Consider the following 19,714-nt stretch of genomic DNA (forward strand, 5'->3'; position numbering starts at 1 on the left):
ACAGCCTCACTGAGAGGGGGACAAAGGGGGAGATCTGAATGGTGAGGAAGGCAAGAGCCCTGCGGGTATCCTAGAAAATGCTCCAGGCAGAGCCAGCAGCTCCTGCAAAAGGCTGGAAGCAGGACGTGCCCAGGCCTCGAGAGAGGAGCAGGGAGGAGTGAAGCTGGGGGTGGCGTGGGGAGGAGAGGGGCCCCCAGGGCTGGGTGAAGGCTGGAGGCTTTTACCGAGCTCAGGAGCCAGGAGGGTCTGGACAGAGGAGCTGCGGGCTGACTCAGATCTCTGCTGTGTTAGCAAAGACAAGGCAAAGGTGGGCGTGTGGGGACCCCCTGGCAAGCTGTGCGACAGTCCGGAGGTGACGGTGGCCCAGACTGGGGTGGTGGCTATGAGCGGTGGGTGTATTCTGGACAGTTCTGAAGTGGAGCCAACAGGACTTCCATCGGATTGGGTGTGAAGGGAGAGAGAGGGGAGCCAGTATGCCTCTGAGGTTTGGGGCCTGAGCAGAGGGGACGAAGGTGCTGCCTTCACCTGAGATGGAGGAGGTGCACATGGAGGAGGCTTAGGGGGGGAGGGCTGTGGGTCAGCTTTGGACAGATTTCATGTGACAGATGGAGATATGGGGGAGGCAGGTAGATACAGACATCTGCAGAGAGAGGGGGCCAGGCTGGAGCCCTTAAGGATTGTACCCATTTGACAGGTGAGGAAACGAGGCTCACACAAGCAGGGGGACTCACTGAAGTTGTAACCTGGGACCAAGGTCTATGACAGCAAAGCCTGTGCTGGTCCTGCTGTTGCATGCGGCGGGGACAGGGAGCCATGGCCATCCTGCCAATCCCCACGTCTGGCAATGGGGCTAAGGAGGGAAGCCCAGCTCTCTCCTGGCTGCCATCCTTGTTGGCAGGGTTGGGCCAGGCTGGGGTTGGGGGATGCCCAGCAGGAAGTGCCCTGAGCTTGGGCACAGCCTGGAGGGACATAGCCAAGTGGCCTGAGGCGCCAGTAGCTCCATGAGCACAGCCGCCTAGCCTGAGGCTGTTATCTGACCAGCAGACCCACTGGGTTAGCATCGACTGGCTTAAAGAGGAGCATCTGGCGAAGCCGAGCAGGGAGGAGGGGAGGAGCTCAGCCTTGTGCAGAAGGAGGACGGCCTGTGGAGCCAGAGGGATTGACCACATGGTGAACTAGTCTCTAAGCTTCAGAGAGTCCCAGAGGCCTGCCTGGGGGCCCCAGGGATGCCAGTCGGTAGGGCTGTCCCTGAGCAGGGTAGGGAAGGCAGCCCGTTTGGTGCCAGCAGGTGCCGGACTCATGTGGGGATGGGACCTGAGACCTTGGGGCCAGGGAGGGTTTGGATGAGGCTGCCCGGCTGCCCCATGCCATGTGGGGCTCCCAGATTAGGAGTCACTTGGGAGGCCCCTTCCACTGCTCTGCTCGCCAGCTGTGCAGCCTTGGCCAGCTATTTCTGTGTGCCTCCTTTCTTCCCCTACAAGATGAAGCAACACCCCCAGGGGTGCTGTGAGGATTCCATGTAGAGAACCTGGCCTGCTCTTTAGGATGGGGCCTCCTTGGTTAGCTAGTTTCCTGCTTCTAGGGGCAGGCAAGCTACAGAGCCCTGTCACATGGGCCATCTGGCCTAGAATTAGAGCAGGCACCCTCTCAGTGCCAGTCGCAGTGGGGAGCTCTCTAGCCTCCTCAGCCCTGGATTCTGCCAGCCCAGCTAAGCTGGTGTTACAGCCTCTTTAGGAGCTCTGGCTGTTTAGAGGCTGAGAGGGGGGATCAGGGGGCTGCTTCCCCACTGCAGTGTCTTTGCACATGCTATGCCCTCTATTTGACATGCCCTTCCCACCAATCCCACCAGGTCCAGCCCCACAGGACCATTCATAAGCACACCTGGGGCTGCTGAATGAACTGGGTGGCATGCCTGCCCATGCTCAGGCACCCCTGCCCCATAGAGCCCTGCCCACAGGTGATGGGTTTTGTGGTTTGCAGGAAGGAGGACATGTAAACCATACCAGCTCTTCTTCACTGTGCATCCTCTGTGCTGGCAGGGGACCAGAGGGGCTTTGTGGAGGAGGTGGCACAGGGGAGATAGGGTCCTTCCTGAGCTTCACCTATATGCACACACACCCCTAGGTGCCTACTCTGGGCCCTGGCCCCTGGAAGAACTGCCTGGTATTGTGAGCCCCCCTAATGTGTTAGTGAACCCATGAGGACCTGCCCAGTTCATCTCTGGGCCCTTCCCTTCCCTAGCATCTTGGACACTCCAGAACTCTGGTGGCAAGTGTTGAGTGGAGGAATGAACAAATGAGGCTGTGGAGATGCAGGTGAGCTCGGATGTGCGAGAGGCCAGGAGGTCTGGGAGTAGCAGAGCAGTCTGTTGGGTGCAAGGCCCTGGAGGAGGAGAGCCTCAGTGAGGTGGGTGCAGGGGAGGCCCAGCTTGCTATCTTCAGCCCCACCCCCACCCCAGGCAGAGCAACCCCAGGCCCCACCCAGGAGGGGACCGAGAAGGCTGCTGGGAGAGGGTGCAAGGCTCCTCCTCCTGAGACTTAGATTGCTGCTAATTTGCAATCTTAAAATGCACAGCAAAGGCACCAGCCTCATTGTTAGTACATTAATCAGGCAATCAGCCGGTTGGGCTCCCAGGGGCACACTGGGAGTGGATGCAGGAGGCGGAGCAGCAATGCAGGAAGAAACCCAGCACAGTGACAGTCCAGGGCTGGGCACCCACTGGCTCGGGCAGGGGTGCCAGAGGTGGTTAGGTTTGGCTGTGCGTGGGGGGGTTGGGGGTGGAGCTGATCAGGACCTTGGAGATAGAACCAGTTTCCAGCGTGGAGAAGCAGGTTTAGCTGAGACCCACCCACCACAATGCCCAGTGGAAAGGGACAGGGTAACTGCAAGGGCAGCTTCCGGGCTGAGTCCCCTGGCATCGGGGAAGTACTGAGGGATGGAGAGCTGAGGTCTCTCAGAGGAAGGGTGCAGTGGCTCCTGCCCTGGGTCCCGGCCTTCACTTCACCCCCTGCTCTCTGACCCCTCCCACCTGCCAAAATGTGTTCCTACACAGGCTACTAAGCCCACGCCTACATTTTTTGGCAAGTGACTTTTTCCCCCAAACCAGGGTTTTTGCCTGGTTTTCCTTGTGCCCCAGTACCTATTTATGAGAGGGGTGCAGCTCTCTGTGGAGCCCCCCAGCTTCTCTGGGGACCATTTTGGGGAACTCCATCTCAGAGCCACCTCAGCAGGCAGAAAGGCCATCTGCCCCCACCCCAGGGCCGGGGGCAGAAGAACCCCCACCACCACCACACAGAGTGGTTCTGGGGATCAGAGGAGCTCGAGCAGAAGCTCTTTGTAAGCTCTGTAAGCTGCACAAATGTCGAGGGGGATTAGCGTTGAGCCTGCCACAGCTCACCCCTGTCCCCCACAGTGAGCATCTGCCTGCTACCAGATTTAAGGGACAGAAAAGGCTTTTTCTTCGCAGGACCCCCAGTGGTCTCATGCAGCAGTGGCTGTCCCACAAGCACAGGTTTGTGGCCGTGGCCCTGTCCCCTTCAGCGCAGTGAGCACTGTGAATGCTCTTGAGCTAGAAGGGCACCCTGAGCAACTCAGGTGGCCAGGCAGGACCGCCTCCCTGGGGCAGGGTTCCTGAAAGACAGCACCTGGACAGCACCTCCTCAACTGAGAGAAGGGAAAGGGAGTGTGGGCTCTGAAGTGGGTGCAGCCAGTGTGGGTTGGGCCCTCCTCCCAGCCCTGGATGTTGGAGGCTCAAGGCAGAGGGCAGGTTCCCCGAGAAGCAGCTGGGGCTTGGGGTCCAGGGTCCTATTCCCTCACCCTGTGGATCTGGAACCCCTGGCCAGACAGGTCAGAGGCTCGAGGTCAGACCTGATTCTCCATGTGAGGAACACCGGCGCAGCAATCATCTCCTACACCTGTTACAGAGGGGGAGACTGAGGCTGAGAGGCACCAGCCTCGGGCCTGGCCTGCGTGCTGTCCAGTGGGCTTCATGACAGAAGGTACTGCAGGGGCTACACAGAGCATGGACCAGCCCAGAAAGGGTCCTCACAGCTGCACCGCCGCCACCACCACTGAGGTCATAATTGCTCTGAAATCGCAATCAACCCAATTATGCAAAAACCAAATCATGTGCGATAATTTTTACGTGTTGGAAATGTTCGGTCGAAGATGGGTGATTACAGGGGGACTGGAAGCAGCTGCCACTCTCCGGGAGCCCATAACTCCCAACAGCTGGGAGCTGTCACTTACAGTGCTGTTTCTGCCAGGAATGAGGGGGTGGCAGTGGAGGTGAGGCTGCCTGAGCCTGGCCAGGCGGCTGGGGCAGCAGTAGACCTGGAAGCCTGGCCGAGCAGCCAGGGTGAGGCTGGGAGCAGGGCCTGCCCAAGAGTGGCCAGGAAGGTTGATTCTGCAAGCTCTGGGCACAGCTGGCAGCAGAAAGCATCAGCTGGGCTGCCCAGGCCCCCAGCTCTCCCAAGAGGCCCTGCTTGCAGGAAAGGGGAGGCGGCCACCCGGCCAGGGATGAGATAGCCACCTGGCCCTGAGGGACGGGGGTCTACCGGCCTGGAGCCTGTCCCCTGAACACTGGCGCGACTGTCAGGCCGCCTGGGGCAGCTGCGACCCTGAAAAAGGCAGGTAATGATGATCGTCCATAATGAGGCTGCTCCGATAATGAGCATGGGGCTATTATCCAACCACAGGCTGGACACATCCGAAAATAAATTATTTTAAGGATCCATTAACAAATGCCTAATTAATGCCCAATTAGAGGAAAGCTACAGAGGAAATGCTCTGGACAGTCATGAGGCAAGGCCTGGTTTGCAGCCACAGCCTAGGAGCTTCAAGCCAGGCTGGGATTGGGGAAGAGCCAGACGGTGGAGAATGGGGGCAGCCTGTCAGCCCCAGTGCCCCTCAAGTCCTTCACACAGAGGTGGCCTCTCAGTACACCCTCATGGTACTGCGAGGGACAGCTAGTAATATTTAGAAATGAGGAAACTGAGGCACAGAGGGGCATCGCATATTTGAGGACTTGGAAGGCCCTGTAAATGAGACATCTTTTGAGATGAGCCTTGGTGTTTTGCATGCATGCTCTGCCAATTATTGGGAATAGTTTAAATAAAAAGAGGGCTCTGGCCTCCATATATTTACTTTGTTAGAACAGGAAACTGCACCACTCTCTTTCACACGGTTAACAGCTGGCTAAGTGGCAAAGCTGCGACGGGAACCAGAGGCTGGCTGCGGTGTCCACGGGTGTGACACCCGCCCCCACCCCTCGGCATGGCCCTGGAGGATGGGGCAGGTCCCTAGCTCACCCCGCGGCCCAGGCTAAGGGCAGAAGCCCCAGTAGAGGTGGGTGGGGGGCCAAGGCGTAGGGAGCGCTAGCTCACCCTAGAGGGGGCCTGACCCCTGCCTCCCTCCCCCGGGCCTGCCGCATCAGCAAGGACCCGCACGCCCGCCCGCGGCCCTGACCCGGCTGTGCTCTCTCCCTCCAGGGCGCTGCGTGGAGCTCCTCCTGCTGCTGCTGGCTGGGGAGCTGCCCCTGGGCGGCGGCTGCCCGCGGGACTGCGTGTGCTACCCGGCGCCCATGACCGTCAGCTGCCAGGCGCACGGCTTCGCTGCCATCCCCTCGGGCATCCCGGAGGACAGCGAGCGCGTCTTCCTGCAGAACAACCGCATCACCCTCCTCCAGCAGGGCCACTTCAGCCCCACTCTGGTCACCCTGTGGATCTACTCCAACAATATCACCTTCATCGACCCCAGCACCTTCGAGGGCTTCGTACACTTGGAGGAGCTGGACCTCGGCGACAACCGGCGGCTGCGGACGCTGGCGCCGGAGACCTTCCAGGGCCTGGTGAAGCTCCACGCCCTCTACCTCTATAAGTGTGGGCTTGGTGCCCTGCCAGCAGGCATCTTCAACGGCCTGCACAGCCTGCAGTATCTCTATCTGCAGGACAACTACATCGAGTACCTCCAGGACGACATCTTTGTGGACCTGGTCAACCTCAGCCACCTGTTTCTCCATGGCAACAAGCTGTGGAGCCTGGGCCAAAACACCTTCCGGGGGCTGGTGAACCTGGACCGGCTGCTGCTGCATGAAAACCAGCTGCAGTGGGTCCACCACAAGGCTTTCCATGATCTCCGCAGGCTGACCACCCTCTTTCTTTTCAATAACAGTCTCTCTGAGTTGCAGGGCGACTGCCTGGCACCCCTGGGGGCCCTGGAATTCCTCCGTCTCAACGGGAATGCCTGGGACTGTGGCTGCCGGGCGCGCTCCCTGTGGGAATGGCTGCGGAAGTTCCGAGGCTCCAGTTCTGCCGTCCCCTGCGTGTCCCCAGAGCTGCGGCAAGGTCAGGACCTGAAGATGCTGAGGGCCGAGGACTTCCGGAACTGCACGGGGCCAGCGTCCCCGCACCAGATCAAGTCACACACGCTCACCACCACAGACAGGGCTGCCCGAAAGGAACACCAGCCATCCCACAGCCCTGCCAGGAACAAGGGCCACCCCCACGGCCATCGGCCAGGCTACAGGAAGCCAGGCAAGAATTGCACCAGCCACAGGAACCGCAACCAGGTCTCCAAGGCAGGCACTGGGAAGCTGGCCCCCGAGCTGCAGGACTATGCCCCGGACTACCAGCACAAGTTTGGCTTTGACATCATGCCCACGGCACGGCCCAAAAGGAAGGGCAAATGTGCCCGCAGGACCCCCATTCGTGCCCCTAGCGGGGTGCAGCAGGCCTCCTCAGGCACTTCCCTGGGGGCCTCTCTCCTGGCCTGGATACTGGGGCTGGCGGTCACTCTCCGCTGAGGACCCAGGGTGCCAGCTCCCAGCACTGCCACATGTCCACCAAGGAACAGAATTTCTTTTCTTTTTTTTTACAAGTGGAGGAGCTGCTGGATTTCAGGCAAAGGCGGGTAAAGGCTTTGGCTGCTGTCTGGGCCCTGCCGGGTGGATTATAAACCCAAAGTGTACAGCCCCAAGCGGGAGGGGTTTAGCGCATCACACCCAGCTGCTCCAGCCAGCCCTGACCGAGCACCCACAGACAGCATCCATCCGGCAAGGCACGCAGAATGAATCCTTCATTAGCAGCAATGGGACAGTGCACGTGGGAGCTGGGCTGTGTGGAATCCTGGTCATTTGGAGAGGTCTGAAGGCCCTTGACATTCCTGGAGGAGGCAGGACTCAGAACAGACGAGGCTCATTCAAGAGGCTGGGTGGACCTGCTATCTGGGAGCACACAAGCAGCTGGCATCTGGGCTCTTGCCTGAGGTCACTTAGTCAACCTGCCCTGAATCCCACCTTGTGCCACCTTCAGTCCCTCCCTTGGGGGTAACTAACACCTCTCATTCCTGATGTCTCAGGCAACCCTGGCAGACCCAGGCCCAACTGCTGGGCTCCAAGAACCAATTACCAAAGGAAAGAATATCAGAGGCTGAAATTTAGAACTTCATCACATGCAATGAGGTTCTCACAGGAGGTGCAGTTTTATAACTATGTCCACTTATATATATACATACTCTCTACATATATATATATATTCACACACACAAATGCACAGGTCCCCTCCCACTTCCTTACCAAACTGTATGTCTTTTCATGTTTATAAACTATATGGAAAACCATACCTGCTCAACTGAGGATTGTATTGGTGGTTTCCAGCAAGAAAAGAGACAGGATTTTTGTATAGAGTCCCAACCTGATGACGATAGTCCATGTGTGATGTGGGATTGCCAGGCCCTGGGGCAAAGACTCAGTGGGGAGGGTCAGGGAAAAGGGGAGGTGACAGTCACTTCAGGGGACCAATATTCTTATTTAGAGCATCACCTTGTTTTTTAAATGCAAACAAGCCTGTCTGCCACCCCAGAGCACCCCATCACCCCCACGCTAGTAGCTGTTGGCAGCAGGAAGCCAGGCCCTGGAGACAGGCTGAATGGAGAAGGGGAAGGAAGGGACTTTAGGTCTTTTAAGCTGATGGGTGAGGCAGAATCCACAGTGTTAGTCCAACAGGCTGGGCAATGTTTTGCCAGTGATGGTCTGGAAAGGCCAGGGAGACTCTGGGCATGAGCCCAGGCCTCCAGCACGGCTCAGCTGCTGCATTTCTCCTGGAGGCCCTTTGATGGGCATCCCAGCAAGGGTCCTGTGTAGGGTGGCAGGAGGGAAAGCATCAGGTGGCCTTAGCAGAAAGGGAACAAAGAGGGCATTTCAAGAACCATCTCAGGCACTTCTGCGTTATAGAGGCCCCATCCCTCCTGGCCCTTCTGAAGATGCCTGGGGACAGCCAGCAGCTGGGGGCTGGACTCCGCTCAGGAGCAGGGACGTGCAGGGAATGGAGCAGGCCAGCCCAGACAGGGGACAGGGGCTCTGGTCAAGGTTGGCCATGATGCTGGCCAGGGCCTGGGCAAGCACCATCTCCTTTGCTCTTTGCACAAAACTGAATTCCCCATCAGAGAAGATGTATGTGAGAAGCAAGAAACACTGAATCCAATTGAGAGAGAAAAATAATAATAAAAAAAATTCTCTTGGACAAGAACCCTGTTTCTCATTTCCTAACCCTGCATTCCTGAAGGGGCGGCAGATCCCAGGCTTTTGTTGGGTGGGCGAGCCTGGCCAAGCACAGCTATGAGAACACGGCACATTCATTGGCAGGAAGAGTTGTATGGGGCAGGGGCACGCTGACTCACTGGGACACACATACGCACGTGCGCGTACACACACTCACGCATGAATGTGCACACATTTGCCATTCCATGGTTCTTCCCTCGCCTGCACAGAATGTGACTCATTTCCCAAACTCTGGCTGTGCTGGGCCAGTACAATCTCTGTGGCTGTCCCCAGAGCATGCTGGTGTCCTGGATCCTTCCCAGCCTGTTCCCAAAAGGCTCACTAGCAGCAGCTGAGCAGTTAATTCTTAGGGGATTTGGGAGTGGAAGGGATATGCCAGTTCCTGGGGTCTAAAGGGATCAGGAACTCAGATGGATCTGGAGGTTGCTCCTGCCTCTCTGACTTCAGAGGAAGGGAACAGTTCTTCAGACAGAGGGAGGAGGACTATGATTGTCCTGGCTGGGCAAATCCTCCTCCGTACAGGGCATGAAATGTGCACTAAAGGGAGTCTGGTGACAGTAGAACAAATCGTCTGTCCTGCAGTTGCTCCCCAAGCTCTTACCCAGGCCAGTGCCAGCCTCGCTGTCCCTTAGAACCTGATGATGTTGTTCTGTTGTTGACTTTATTTCCAACTTTAAATGGTAAAGCCCTCAGTGGGAAAACCAAGCACTTTATTAAATTTTTTTTAAAGTCTTAGTAAGTTCTGTACTATGGAAGCGAAACATTAGTATGAAAAATACTCATGTTTTACAGATGATTCAGCTTCCGTCAAGCACAGCACAGTCTCTGGTTGCCGACTGTTATTACAGGCAAGGCAGAGAGACCCAGGACACCAGGTGTATTTTTAGCAGCTTTCTCCTCTAAGAGTAGAGAGAATAAAAGTAGCTTTATTGTGGATGACATCACTTGTCACTCAGCAGCTCACATGCTATGTGCCACGATGACACCATTGCCTGAAGCATCAGACCAAGTTGGCAAGTCAGAGCAAGTGAAGACCTCTCTATTCACCAGACCCAGCCCACCTCTTGAGTGGTGCAGGGCAGGGAAGTGTGGGTACCTGCCCCTGGGAATCCTGTCCTCCTAGGGCTGAGTCCACCCCTCCTTTGTTCCTGATGGGGCCAGCACCTCTGCCATCTTTGCTCGGCACTTTCCCTGGGCCCCGGGGGAGAACCATCTTCTCTTCACCCTCTCTCCCCTCAAGCCACACAGCCCTCCACTTTAGCGACTATCCTGCAGGAGAGACTGGGTGGCCACTGGTGGTCTCAGAGTCTCCCCACACAAGCTCCTCTCACGAGCCCGGAGTGCAGCTGGCTCCCTACCCTTCATTCAACAAACACTGATCAAGGGCCTACGTGTGTCAGCCATTGGTCCAGGCTCTGGGGACATAACAGTGGGAAGATGTGGCTCTCCTTTAAGGAGTTTCGGATCTAAATGTGGAAACAAGTATGGGACTGGTGAAAGCAGTATAGGAGTGGTGCTTCTCTTAGCACTGTCCCCCATCCCCCATGAGAAACTTGGCTGGGGTAGGGGCAGTCAGGGAAGGCTTCCAAGAGGATGTGACACTCCATGGTTCTCAGAAAATGAGGAGTAGCAGAGAAAAGTGGCGAGTATTCCTGGCAGAGGGCTGGCGGCATGCCTTAGTACCATGCTTGGGGTATCAGCAAAGAACTGTCAGCTGAGGCCTGGAAATGCAGTCTGGGGAGGTGTGGGAGGCAAGCCTGGCAAGAGGAAGGCCCCAGGGGGATCCTCTCAGGGACTTGGAATCTATTCTGGAGGGGGAATGGGTGCCCCACCCAGGGGTCCTCCTCCCTGCCCCCACCCCCAACCTCTTTCCAAGCACGTGGCCCCCACTGGTGGCGCTCTTGCCAATGTTCCTCAACAGTGAGTTTTATCATCGCAACTTGCCTTTCTGCTCAGCCAGCTCCTTTCCTCGTGCCAGCAAGCGGGAGCACTCCCTGAAAATCTGCCTGGGCCGGAGTCCAGTTCCCAGACACCTGCTGCTTCCGGGCTCAGAGAACATCCCACAGCCGTTTTGTTTCCCTGGCTCCCTCCTTTCCTATCCACACGGGGCTCAGCCCTCAGCCCCATTCCTTGCTTCCGAGCATGGCTGCCCAGGAACCCCATAGGCCGCCTCTCCATGGGCCCACTCTGGCTGACTACTGGCAATCTACAGAGCCCCCCCAGACTGATCTGCCCCTTTTCTCTTGTGCTAGAGGCTGTTCATTACCAGGGAGTCAAGAATCTCGCATGGCAAATGTTTGTTCATCTCCTGACTCATTACCCAGCGTTCTGCCACCATGGCAAGTGGGTTTCCAGAAGGCCTGTTGGCAGGTTTGAGAGGGCTGTCGGTGGGGGGGCCGGGAGTCTTCTAGCAGGACGGGCTGCAGGTACCAGGGTCAGAGAACACGTTTGCTGAGAGAGCTCCCTGAACTGGCCGGGAGCCTCAGGGCCTTGAGAGCTGCTGCCAAGTCCTCCCTCGTGTTCTCACCGACCCCCTAGGCTATCCCCACCGGTCCCTGGCTGGACACCCTCACGTCCTCGGGACCCAGCCCCTCAGGGCCCTGCTCAACACTGACCCAGAGGACGCCGGCCCTTGTCTGTGCACATTCTTTGATTGACCAGGGCAGGTGTACATTTTGATGGAGTCTTGAGGCAGCATCTGTTGTTAAGCCTCATGACCTAGCTATCTCCGAATTCTGGTTCATCTTCCAGGCTGGCTCTCTGACCTCACCTTCCTCGAAGCAGGAGTTTAACCCATCAGCCATTACTCCATCCATGTCACCAATCCCCCACTATTCACTCATTACAGGTCAATTTTCTTTTACTTTCTGTCTTCTTGGAAACTATCTCAAGAACCTTTGATCGTGCGTTAAAATATCCTTTACAAGTCTATACCAATATTACTTTCTTCTCCTCTAATTGTCCCTTTTAACTCACTGTGCTTCCAGTATAAATCTGGTCTCTCCCCTTTGCAGTCTGTTAATAAATACTCACTCTTGAAAACTATACATAAACGTCTAGTGTTGGCTAAATAACTCACTATACCATCAAAAAGCCGGGAAGCAAAGGAGGCTTGGTGTGCTGCCTGCCCGCCAACGCTTCCCCACCCAGGTGGTCCGCGCCCATCTCCGTTCAAAGGGCCACTGGACTCAGGGTAGTTTATGACCTTAAAAAGCCCACTGGCTGAAGGGACTGAGGTGCCCCATGGGAGAGATAGAGGGGAGAGTGGTTATGGTACCATGTCGACAGGGCTGCCTTCAAGGCAATGAGGGAGGGTGAGGACAAAGGAGACCCCTGTGCAGAGAGCAGTGGCTAATTCACGTGGCATTTCAGTGGGCTGGTCCACAAGGCCCCTTGCTTCCAGCAGAAGTGGGTCAGCTTCTGAGATACAGCACCGGCCTGCACGGCTGTGGCCTGCCCCCCATCTCTTTCCTTTTAGCTCTCATTGCTCATTAGAGTGTTAGTTTCTAAGCACTGGGAGGGTGGGGAAGGCTGTGCCTTTTGTGTCACAGGTTTCTGTGCAGCAGTGTGCACACTAATGGCATGCCTGAGCAGCAGACTTGGACACTGCTGCTGCAAAAGGTGCTAGGGTCACAGTGGTTTCCAAACTGAGGCTCCACACCTCCCCCTCCTCCTGCACCCAGGCATCTCAGGGGGGCCCCACCAGCCCCACCTCCTGCTGCTCCCTCTCAGGGCCTCAGAAAAGAGAGAGGAAGCAGGAAATGTATGAAACCCTTCAATCTTTATTAAGTGCCATTTCCCGGGAGACAGACTCTGAGGAAGAAAGAAATTCAAGTACTCAGGACCTAAACAGGTGGGAGGCAGCCAGCTCCATGTCACACGTCCCCAGCCACCAGGGACAGTCATGAGCAAGACACTGATGCCCTCCAAAGGGCAGCTGACTGGAGACTGGGATGTGGCTGTGGCCAGGGGGTTGCTCACCGCTCCAGCCAGAGTCAGATGCAGGGGATGATCAAGTGCCTTTCTCAGTGACAAGGGGCAAGCAGGACAAACCCACGGAGGGAGTGGGGTCAGGAGTGGACTGGATGGGCAAGGGGAAGTGGATGGGCACTTGGAGAGGGGGTGCCTTTCACATCCTACGGGGCAGTCATGTAGCCAGAGTCAGAGGCACAGAGAGATGCAGACAGACAGAAGATGCAATAGGGAGAGAGAAGTTTTGCACACAGGCGCACACACTGTTCAGGCACCATGTCCAGTCACTGTCCTTCATGCAACTGAGAGTGGGACATTCACGCAGTCCACAGATTTGATTGCCAGCCATGTGCAAAGCCCAGCCAGGTCCTGGAATGTTATGGGGAACAAAAGAGCCATATCCATGGGGAGCTTACCTTCCAGCTGAGAGCAGTCCTTATTTAATTACCAAGGAGGTGGTCAGGAGAGGGGCGGAGGGGTCTGAGAGGGTGGGCCAGGACCTGCCCTCCCCACAGGCTGGTGACCATCTCTCAGAGATCCCCTGGGTGTACTATGAGGGGCACATCCTGGTCTGAGCACTGGGCCTCGGTGTCTTCTGCTGAGCCTTGGCCCTGGAGGGGTCTATCCAGCTCCCAGCACCGTGGAAGCTCTGCAGAGGCCCAGAGGCCTTCATCTCCTGACACCGTGGCTGCCCACGCCTTTCAGCGCTGAGCTCCCATGCAGCCGGGCTGCATTGACATTCTCCCCCCACACTGGGGATCAAAGGGTCTCCAAGGTGTTTTTATTCTTCATCTAGGCTCTGGGTCTTTGAGGCCCTGAGGTCTCTGACCCCTTGTCTCTTCTGCCACCTGGAGAGTCTCTCACTGTTTTATCTGTGGCATTTGAAGTGCCACCAGGCGTCTGGCACTTTTCAAGTCTGAGGTACAGGCTCCTCTGGATTTCCACACCAGCCCCCTTTCCAGGAACACCCCGGGCTTGCCTCCTTGCTGCTGTCTGCCAGCCGGGACAAGGGTTCATCAACAAAGAGGCTCAGACCCGCCCCGGGTGGGTGAGTGGGGTCTCGCTTTGCTCTCAGCCCATGCCCACCGAGGGGGAGGCAGGGCAGAGATGGGCATTCTGGTTGGAAGTTGCTGTAGGTGCAGCAGCTGTGAATGCCATGCCTCCAAGCTGACCCCCATCCCAGACCTGCCCTGCTGCTGCCCTTCCCATCCCTGTTCCCCACCCCTCTGGTGATAGCCCTGGGGAAGTTCTCCCAGCTGTCACTCCAGCTGCATCCTCTCTCCTTCCCCACCAGCCTCCACCCCAGCCTCCCCAGCAGCCACTGCTGGAACCAGCCCCTCTGGCCCGCCCCACCTTGGCTTTCTCGCTGAGAAGCAGCTTCATCTCTTGGAGCCACTGACCCAGGCTCCAGCCAGGCCACAGCCCTGTCTTCTTGCAGATCTTTCTCCCCGTCCATTTCCTATCCCAAGGTCAGCAACAAGTGAAAATAAAAAAGCCACTTAGGACTGGGTAGTAGCTCAGATTGTTAAGGCCCCCTCATAGACATGGCCTCATAACTAAGTGGGAGGATATCTGATTATAATCCCCACGTTACAGATGAAGAAAATGGCCCCCTGGTTATTCAAACCTGTGCTTCTGTCTCCAAGCCTGGAGTTCTTCCCCAACAGCTCTGCACTTCCTTCCCCAAGCGGAAGACCCCCATCTCACATGAGCCCTGGCCAAGAGCCAGACCACCCTGGGGTACCCAACTCTTCCTTCCCACCCCCAGGGATTTCAGGCTCAAAGAGCAGATCTGAAAAAGCCCTGGGAGAGGAAGGCAGATGCTTCTCCTAAGGGTTCTCCCTGGCTCTCTCTTCTCTCCTGAACCCTTGAACGTTCCCAAACTAGGTCCCTCGAGTCGCCAACCTGCTGACTGAGGCTGGGGGCAGAGCCCCTGTTCTCTGCCTTCCTCTCCACCAAGAGCAGGAGTACAGTGACAGAAAACTCTCCCTCGCCAGGTTGCTTCTCATTTCTTGACAGCTAGTGCTGAGTCCCCGTTTCTGAAAGGACCCCACATGAAGCACAGTAGACTCCAACAGTGAGGACAGAGAAGGGGGATCTGGCCCTGGGGGATCCTTCCCCCGACACTGCCCCCGCCCTTTGAAAGGAAGACAGTGGGCAGAGGGGGCCAAGAGCCATTGGAAGTGACCATCAGGCCTTCAAGAACCACTTGTGGGTCCCTATGTACAAACATAAAATGGAGACCTTCCTAGCTGTCCTCTTCAAGTGGCTGCATTTTTCACAATTCTTTGTTCTTCGAGCATTTTTGATAATCACATTTTGGCCTTGCTTCAGAGTTTTTTGGGAACCTTGGGACTGTTCTGGGAATTTGTGTTTTCTTTTCACTGTTTTCATTCATTTGGAAAATTAACTTAAAATCATCACAATAATTTTCAATCAAATATGTCCACTTAGCTTATTTGGAATATTTTCATGAATTTTTAAATTTTGTTTCCAATTTTATGTTGTCTAATGGCAAATTGGCTAAAAAAAATAAGTGGGCAATTGCTAGTTGATATATTAATCTGTCCTAGGTGATAACTTTTTACAATTTATCATAGTAAAATTTTTTTCCATTTTTGAAAAACTTTATTTGGAAATAGTTATAGGTTCACAGGAAATTGCCTCTCTCAACCCCTGGGAGGTCCTATATAAATTCACCCAGTTTTCCCCATTGGCAGCATATTCCAGAACTTCACATTATATTGCCTTTTCAATTCTAAATTTATTTTCAGTTAGTGATATTTGCTTTACTTATTTAGGTAGAGCTTACTTATATTTAAACAACTTTGATAAGGAAACAAAGAAGCTTCCAACAGGGACACAGATATAAATGGTCACATGTTTGCTTGGCTATTTCTGAATGAAATATTAGGATTTTAAGTGTAGATTCATCATTGGACTGAGAAACGAAAAGATGAGAAATGTTTGCCCAGATTTAGGGTTCTTAACCAAAGCCATGCCAGGGCTGGAGGGATGAAGGAGGACTGTGTCCATAAGCCTCATGGAATTTGATACAAGGCCTTCTGGGAATGTGTAGGTTTCTAGAGAGAGCTCCGACAGATCCTGGAAAAGGTTAAGAACTACCCGTGCAGCCTCTGATTAAATCAAACCTTCAGTTAATGCTGGCACTGTGGCAGCTGCCCCACCACCCACCCTCAGGCGAGGCTCTGTCTTTGGGGTGATGTCACTGGCTCTCAGGGCAACAGAGGTGGGGAGAGTTGCAAAGGCACTGGTGGAAAGAGTCTTTTCTTAACCAATTTGTCCTTTCAGCCCACCTGGCTCTGTCCTGATTGTCTTACTTCCCCGCTCTCTCTCACAGAAGGAGTGGAGGTGGGAAAAGGAAGAAGGAGACAGCAAGCGCGTCCACAACCCAGGCTCTCTGCTTCCTCTTCATTCCAAAAGCTGGGCCATGGCAGGAGCAAAGCTCCCCAGAAACAGTGGTTTCCAAACGCGAGTTTGAAGATGGGATTGGGGGGAGGCTGTGACTGGGATTTTACCCATTTGCAATGAAACATTAATGTAGTGAGCTTTTCATTAAGCCAAATTTATTCAATCTAAAGATAATACTTTACAGTGAAATTGCATCCCTGTTTTTGGTTGGGAAAGAGAGAAAGGAGTCTGAGAAAGATCAGCTAATGGTACTGGTGCATAGCAGCTGGTTCTCAATGTCTCTAGTTGGCCAGATAAAATGTTGGCCACCCCAGCTAGGCCTTCCAAATTCTTTCTGGAATGTCACTACTCTGGGGAATCATAAACTGTGGGCACGGTGAATTTGGAGGAGGGGGACAGTGCAGGCCCTGCCTTACACCCTCCTGGCCCCCACCCCACTTAGGCCGAGGAGCCCACTTACCTGCACCAGCCCCTTCCACACAATCTTCTTTCTCTTTATTACCTGACTCTCTGCTATTTGCAGACAATTATCTGCAATAATTAGCCAATTACCCTTAAAGACAATTATACTCTTCCATCAGCAAACATTGATGTTCTTTTCTTGGGTCTTTTAATGAAGCCAATATTAAGGAGACACTTCATTTACAGAAAACAAAATGGTTCCCTTTGAGGAGGGTTGGGGCTCAATGTTAAAGTTTTAAAATCTTAACTAGGGGCTGATGGTTAGGGTAGAAAAGGAGTTGGCAGGACTTCTCTCTTGAAACAAGAGAAGCTGCTTTTAAAGGTAAGATCCCCAGGGTACTTGGTACAGAATGTATCCGCCCTCCCCAAGCTAATGAGATCTAAAAGTATCAACGTGATGAGCTCAACCCTGCAAATAAAATCGTCCAGAGGTGCTGTGCTGTCTCTGTGCCTGCCTTTCACTGACCACAGCCTCAATCTCCCCCTAGCCACCTCTGGGGGCCTCCAGAGCTAATCGCTTCAGGAGCTGGACTGAAATGTGCTCCTCACTCTCAGCTGCTCACAAAAGCTTTATCCTGGGCAGAGTCTGACCCCAGGGTGAATGGAGGCCCTTCCCAAGTCACGAGGCCCGAGGTGTCGGCGGAAACAGAATCTAGGCTTACAGAGAAAAGTCTGTTATGGTGGTTGTATTAAAAAGGTGGGGGCAGGGCTGAGGGAGCTACAGTTTTCTCTCCTCTCAAGTGCCCCTCTCTTTATGGTTTAGGCCCTACCTGGTGGCTGCTTGTACTTGACTTGTCATGGGCTAACAACAGCAAGATGTCATCTCTTTCCAACTTAGAAAAAAACAACTACCTGAAAGTCTGTTCCTGCTGGGTTTCTAAAGAGCTGTTTTCTTCCTGAGCTCTGTGGCATGGTGGCTGTCATCTAAAATTCCTTTTAATCATAGCAGGAGTCCCAATTAGCATGTTGGGTAATCTTTCAAGGAGAATGGGAGTTCCAATGACCATAGAGAGCAGAGGAAATACTCTGTGTGAAGCCCCCGAGGAACACGGCTGAGAAGGCAGAGCCGTTGGGCCTGTGCACACCTGTGTGTGAATAAACGTGTATTTGCAGGCTGGCTTCCCATTCACAGGGCAAAGTGTGTGCACCTCGCTTCTCTGAATCCCAACACAGCACCAGGACCAGAGCAAACATGTGGAGTGTTGCCATGGGTGCAGGAACCCCAGGCGGGCCCCGTCTGGAAGCCAATGCACAGAGACGGGACGAGTGTGCACACCGACTCTTCCCTTAAGAACACGGGGGGACCAGGCTCCATTTGCAAGGCACGGGCACAGAGAGTGGCACGACCTCCTGTTCTCTGAGAGGTGGGCCGCATCCCCTGACTCAGCTGGCACCAGGACCCAGCTCCAACCTGGAAATGCCAGTGACCTACTTTCCTTTGTTGTTGTTTTTGGAAGTGCTGATGTCAATGCAGAATTCAGCAGAGAGGCTGAGTGAGAAAAAAAAAGAGAGAGAGAGGTGGGGAGATGAAGGGAGAGAATAAAAGGAAGGGATGGAGCCCGAGGGGGCCACATCAGGTAGCTGTAATGGTGGCAGGTACCTGCCACAGTGCTGAACACATACTCTTATGTCCGCACAGGGCCTGCCAAGTATAGCTGGGCTTGGTCTGGGCCCTGAGGCTCTGGGCTAAGTAAACAGGGACGAGGCTCCTACAGCTTCCTCTCACCATCGCAGACACCCAAGGGGCAGAAGTGATGCCCAGCCAAGCATGCCCAGATGTGCCTTCCTTTGGTGGAGGCACACACTCTCCCAGGTGCCTGGAGGTGCTGGATCTGCATCCATGTGCCATGCCATCCAAGACGCCATGCCACAGCCACCCTGACGTGTGGGACTTGGTGGAGGCTCTGCACACTTGCGGTCCTGGAGGAAATTGGCCTTTGGGGAGGCGGAAGGCAGTTTCCTCTGTTCACCTGCTCCTTGGTAACACACAGACAGAGCTCCACCAGCAACTGCCTGCTCTTGCCTCCCCTCCTTAGGGGCCCCAGAGAGCTGCAAGGTTTGGGGTGAGGAGTGCCCAGATGGTCCAGAGCTGCTGAGACTTATTCCAATGTGCTGCCCCTCAGCATCTGAATCTCATCACCTCTTCACTGCCTGGCTTTCCCTTCCTTGAGCCAGGGCTCAACTCCAGACCTGGGATGACCAAGACTCATACACTTTCTACCTGTTTGCAGACCTCAGCTCCTGGTCTACTGTAACAGCTCAGCTGCTGAGCAGAACCCATGGCTGGAGCGTCTCGCTGCCTCTCCTGGGCTGAGTCCTTCCTCCTGACACTTTGGTCAACAGATTCTTAGTGAGAAAACTATTTCAGAACCACATTTTCATGAAATCCAAGGCCATAAGTCCCATACTTCCCCTATATGATGCTTTTTCCCTCCCAAGTTTTCATCCATGTGCTGAAGGGACACCACTGAGATGAGGCTGGGGCTGGGGTGGGTCAGATCCTCCTGCGCTCTGTCCATTCAGCCCTTGGCCCCCAGATGAGCTTGGCGCATGATTAACTCATTCTTTCTTGCTTCATAAGCTCATACATTTTTCAGGTAAAGAAATATACAGAGGAGACAAAGCCCTCGTATGCTGAAATTATCCTCCAAAAAATAGGTTACCTGACAATTACTTGCTTCTAAGTGGAGCACAGTCTATGGAGGAAACACTAGAAGGGCTGCTGGGACTGCCGCCTTCTACTCCCAGCTACCAGCCTCTTAACCTCTCTCAGTCCCTTGGTTTAGAGAAGGGATAATAATTCTACTTCCCACCCTCAGTGGGCTGGGGGAAGGTGTAATGAATCACCGTCTGAAGCACTCTGCCGAGGCCACGTCCAGGACTCTGTGTAAGTACACAGCATCACTAGCCACTTCTCAAATCTACATTGAGCTGATTTATTTACTTCCCATGAAAGAGACAACAATCATCATATTTATACTTCAGGCTGCAGCCTCCGGCATCTCGCTCAGTTCCCCTCCCATTGCCACCGCTAAGGACTCTGTTACAGATACTGCCTTGCTTTGGAGCTCTCCCCCCACTCACAGTGTTGCTACGGAACGCACCACCCCACTGGATATGTGAGGCCACAGCATGTTTCCCAGGAGGGTGAGGAAATGGGTTCCATGGGCAAAAGAAGCTTCCTTGGAAGTCAGACCAGGCTGGTAATTAAGAAGTGAAGCAGAGATGCATGAAAGATAAATGGATGTGGTTAATACATTGCATCATTTAAAGAGAACCCAGGTGACCGAG

The 19,714-nt window shown here is 54.6% G+C and overlaps 1 protein-coding gene across 4 annotated transcripts in view; it reads left to right on the forward strand.

The window, feature by feature from the left end:
* Window positions 1–8,525, forward strand: part of RTN4RL1 (reticulon 4 receptor like 1) — a 65,225-nt gene extending 56,700 nt beyond the window's left edge. For all 4 annotated transcript variants that reach the window (XM_017651612.3, XM_073235042.1, XM_073235041.1 and 1 more), the window contains one exon: window positions 5,490–8,525. In XM_017651612.3, coding sequence (XP_017507101.3) covers window positions 5,490–6,802 — 1,313 coding nt within the window. In that variant the 3' untranslated portion in view covers window positions 6,803–8,525. The remainder of the gene's footprint in view (window positions 1–5,489) is intronic.
* Window positions 8,526–19,714: the final 11,189 nt, after the last annotated feature.

This window comes from Manis javanica, chromosome 4, assembly GCF_040802235.1.
Source record: "Manis javanica isolate MJ-LG chromosome 4, MJ_LKY, whole genome shotgun sequence".
NCBI lineage: Eukaryota > Metazoa > Chordata > Mammalia > Pholidota > Manidae > Manis > Manis javanica.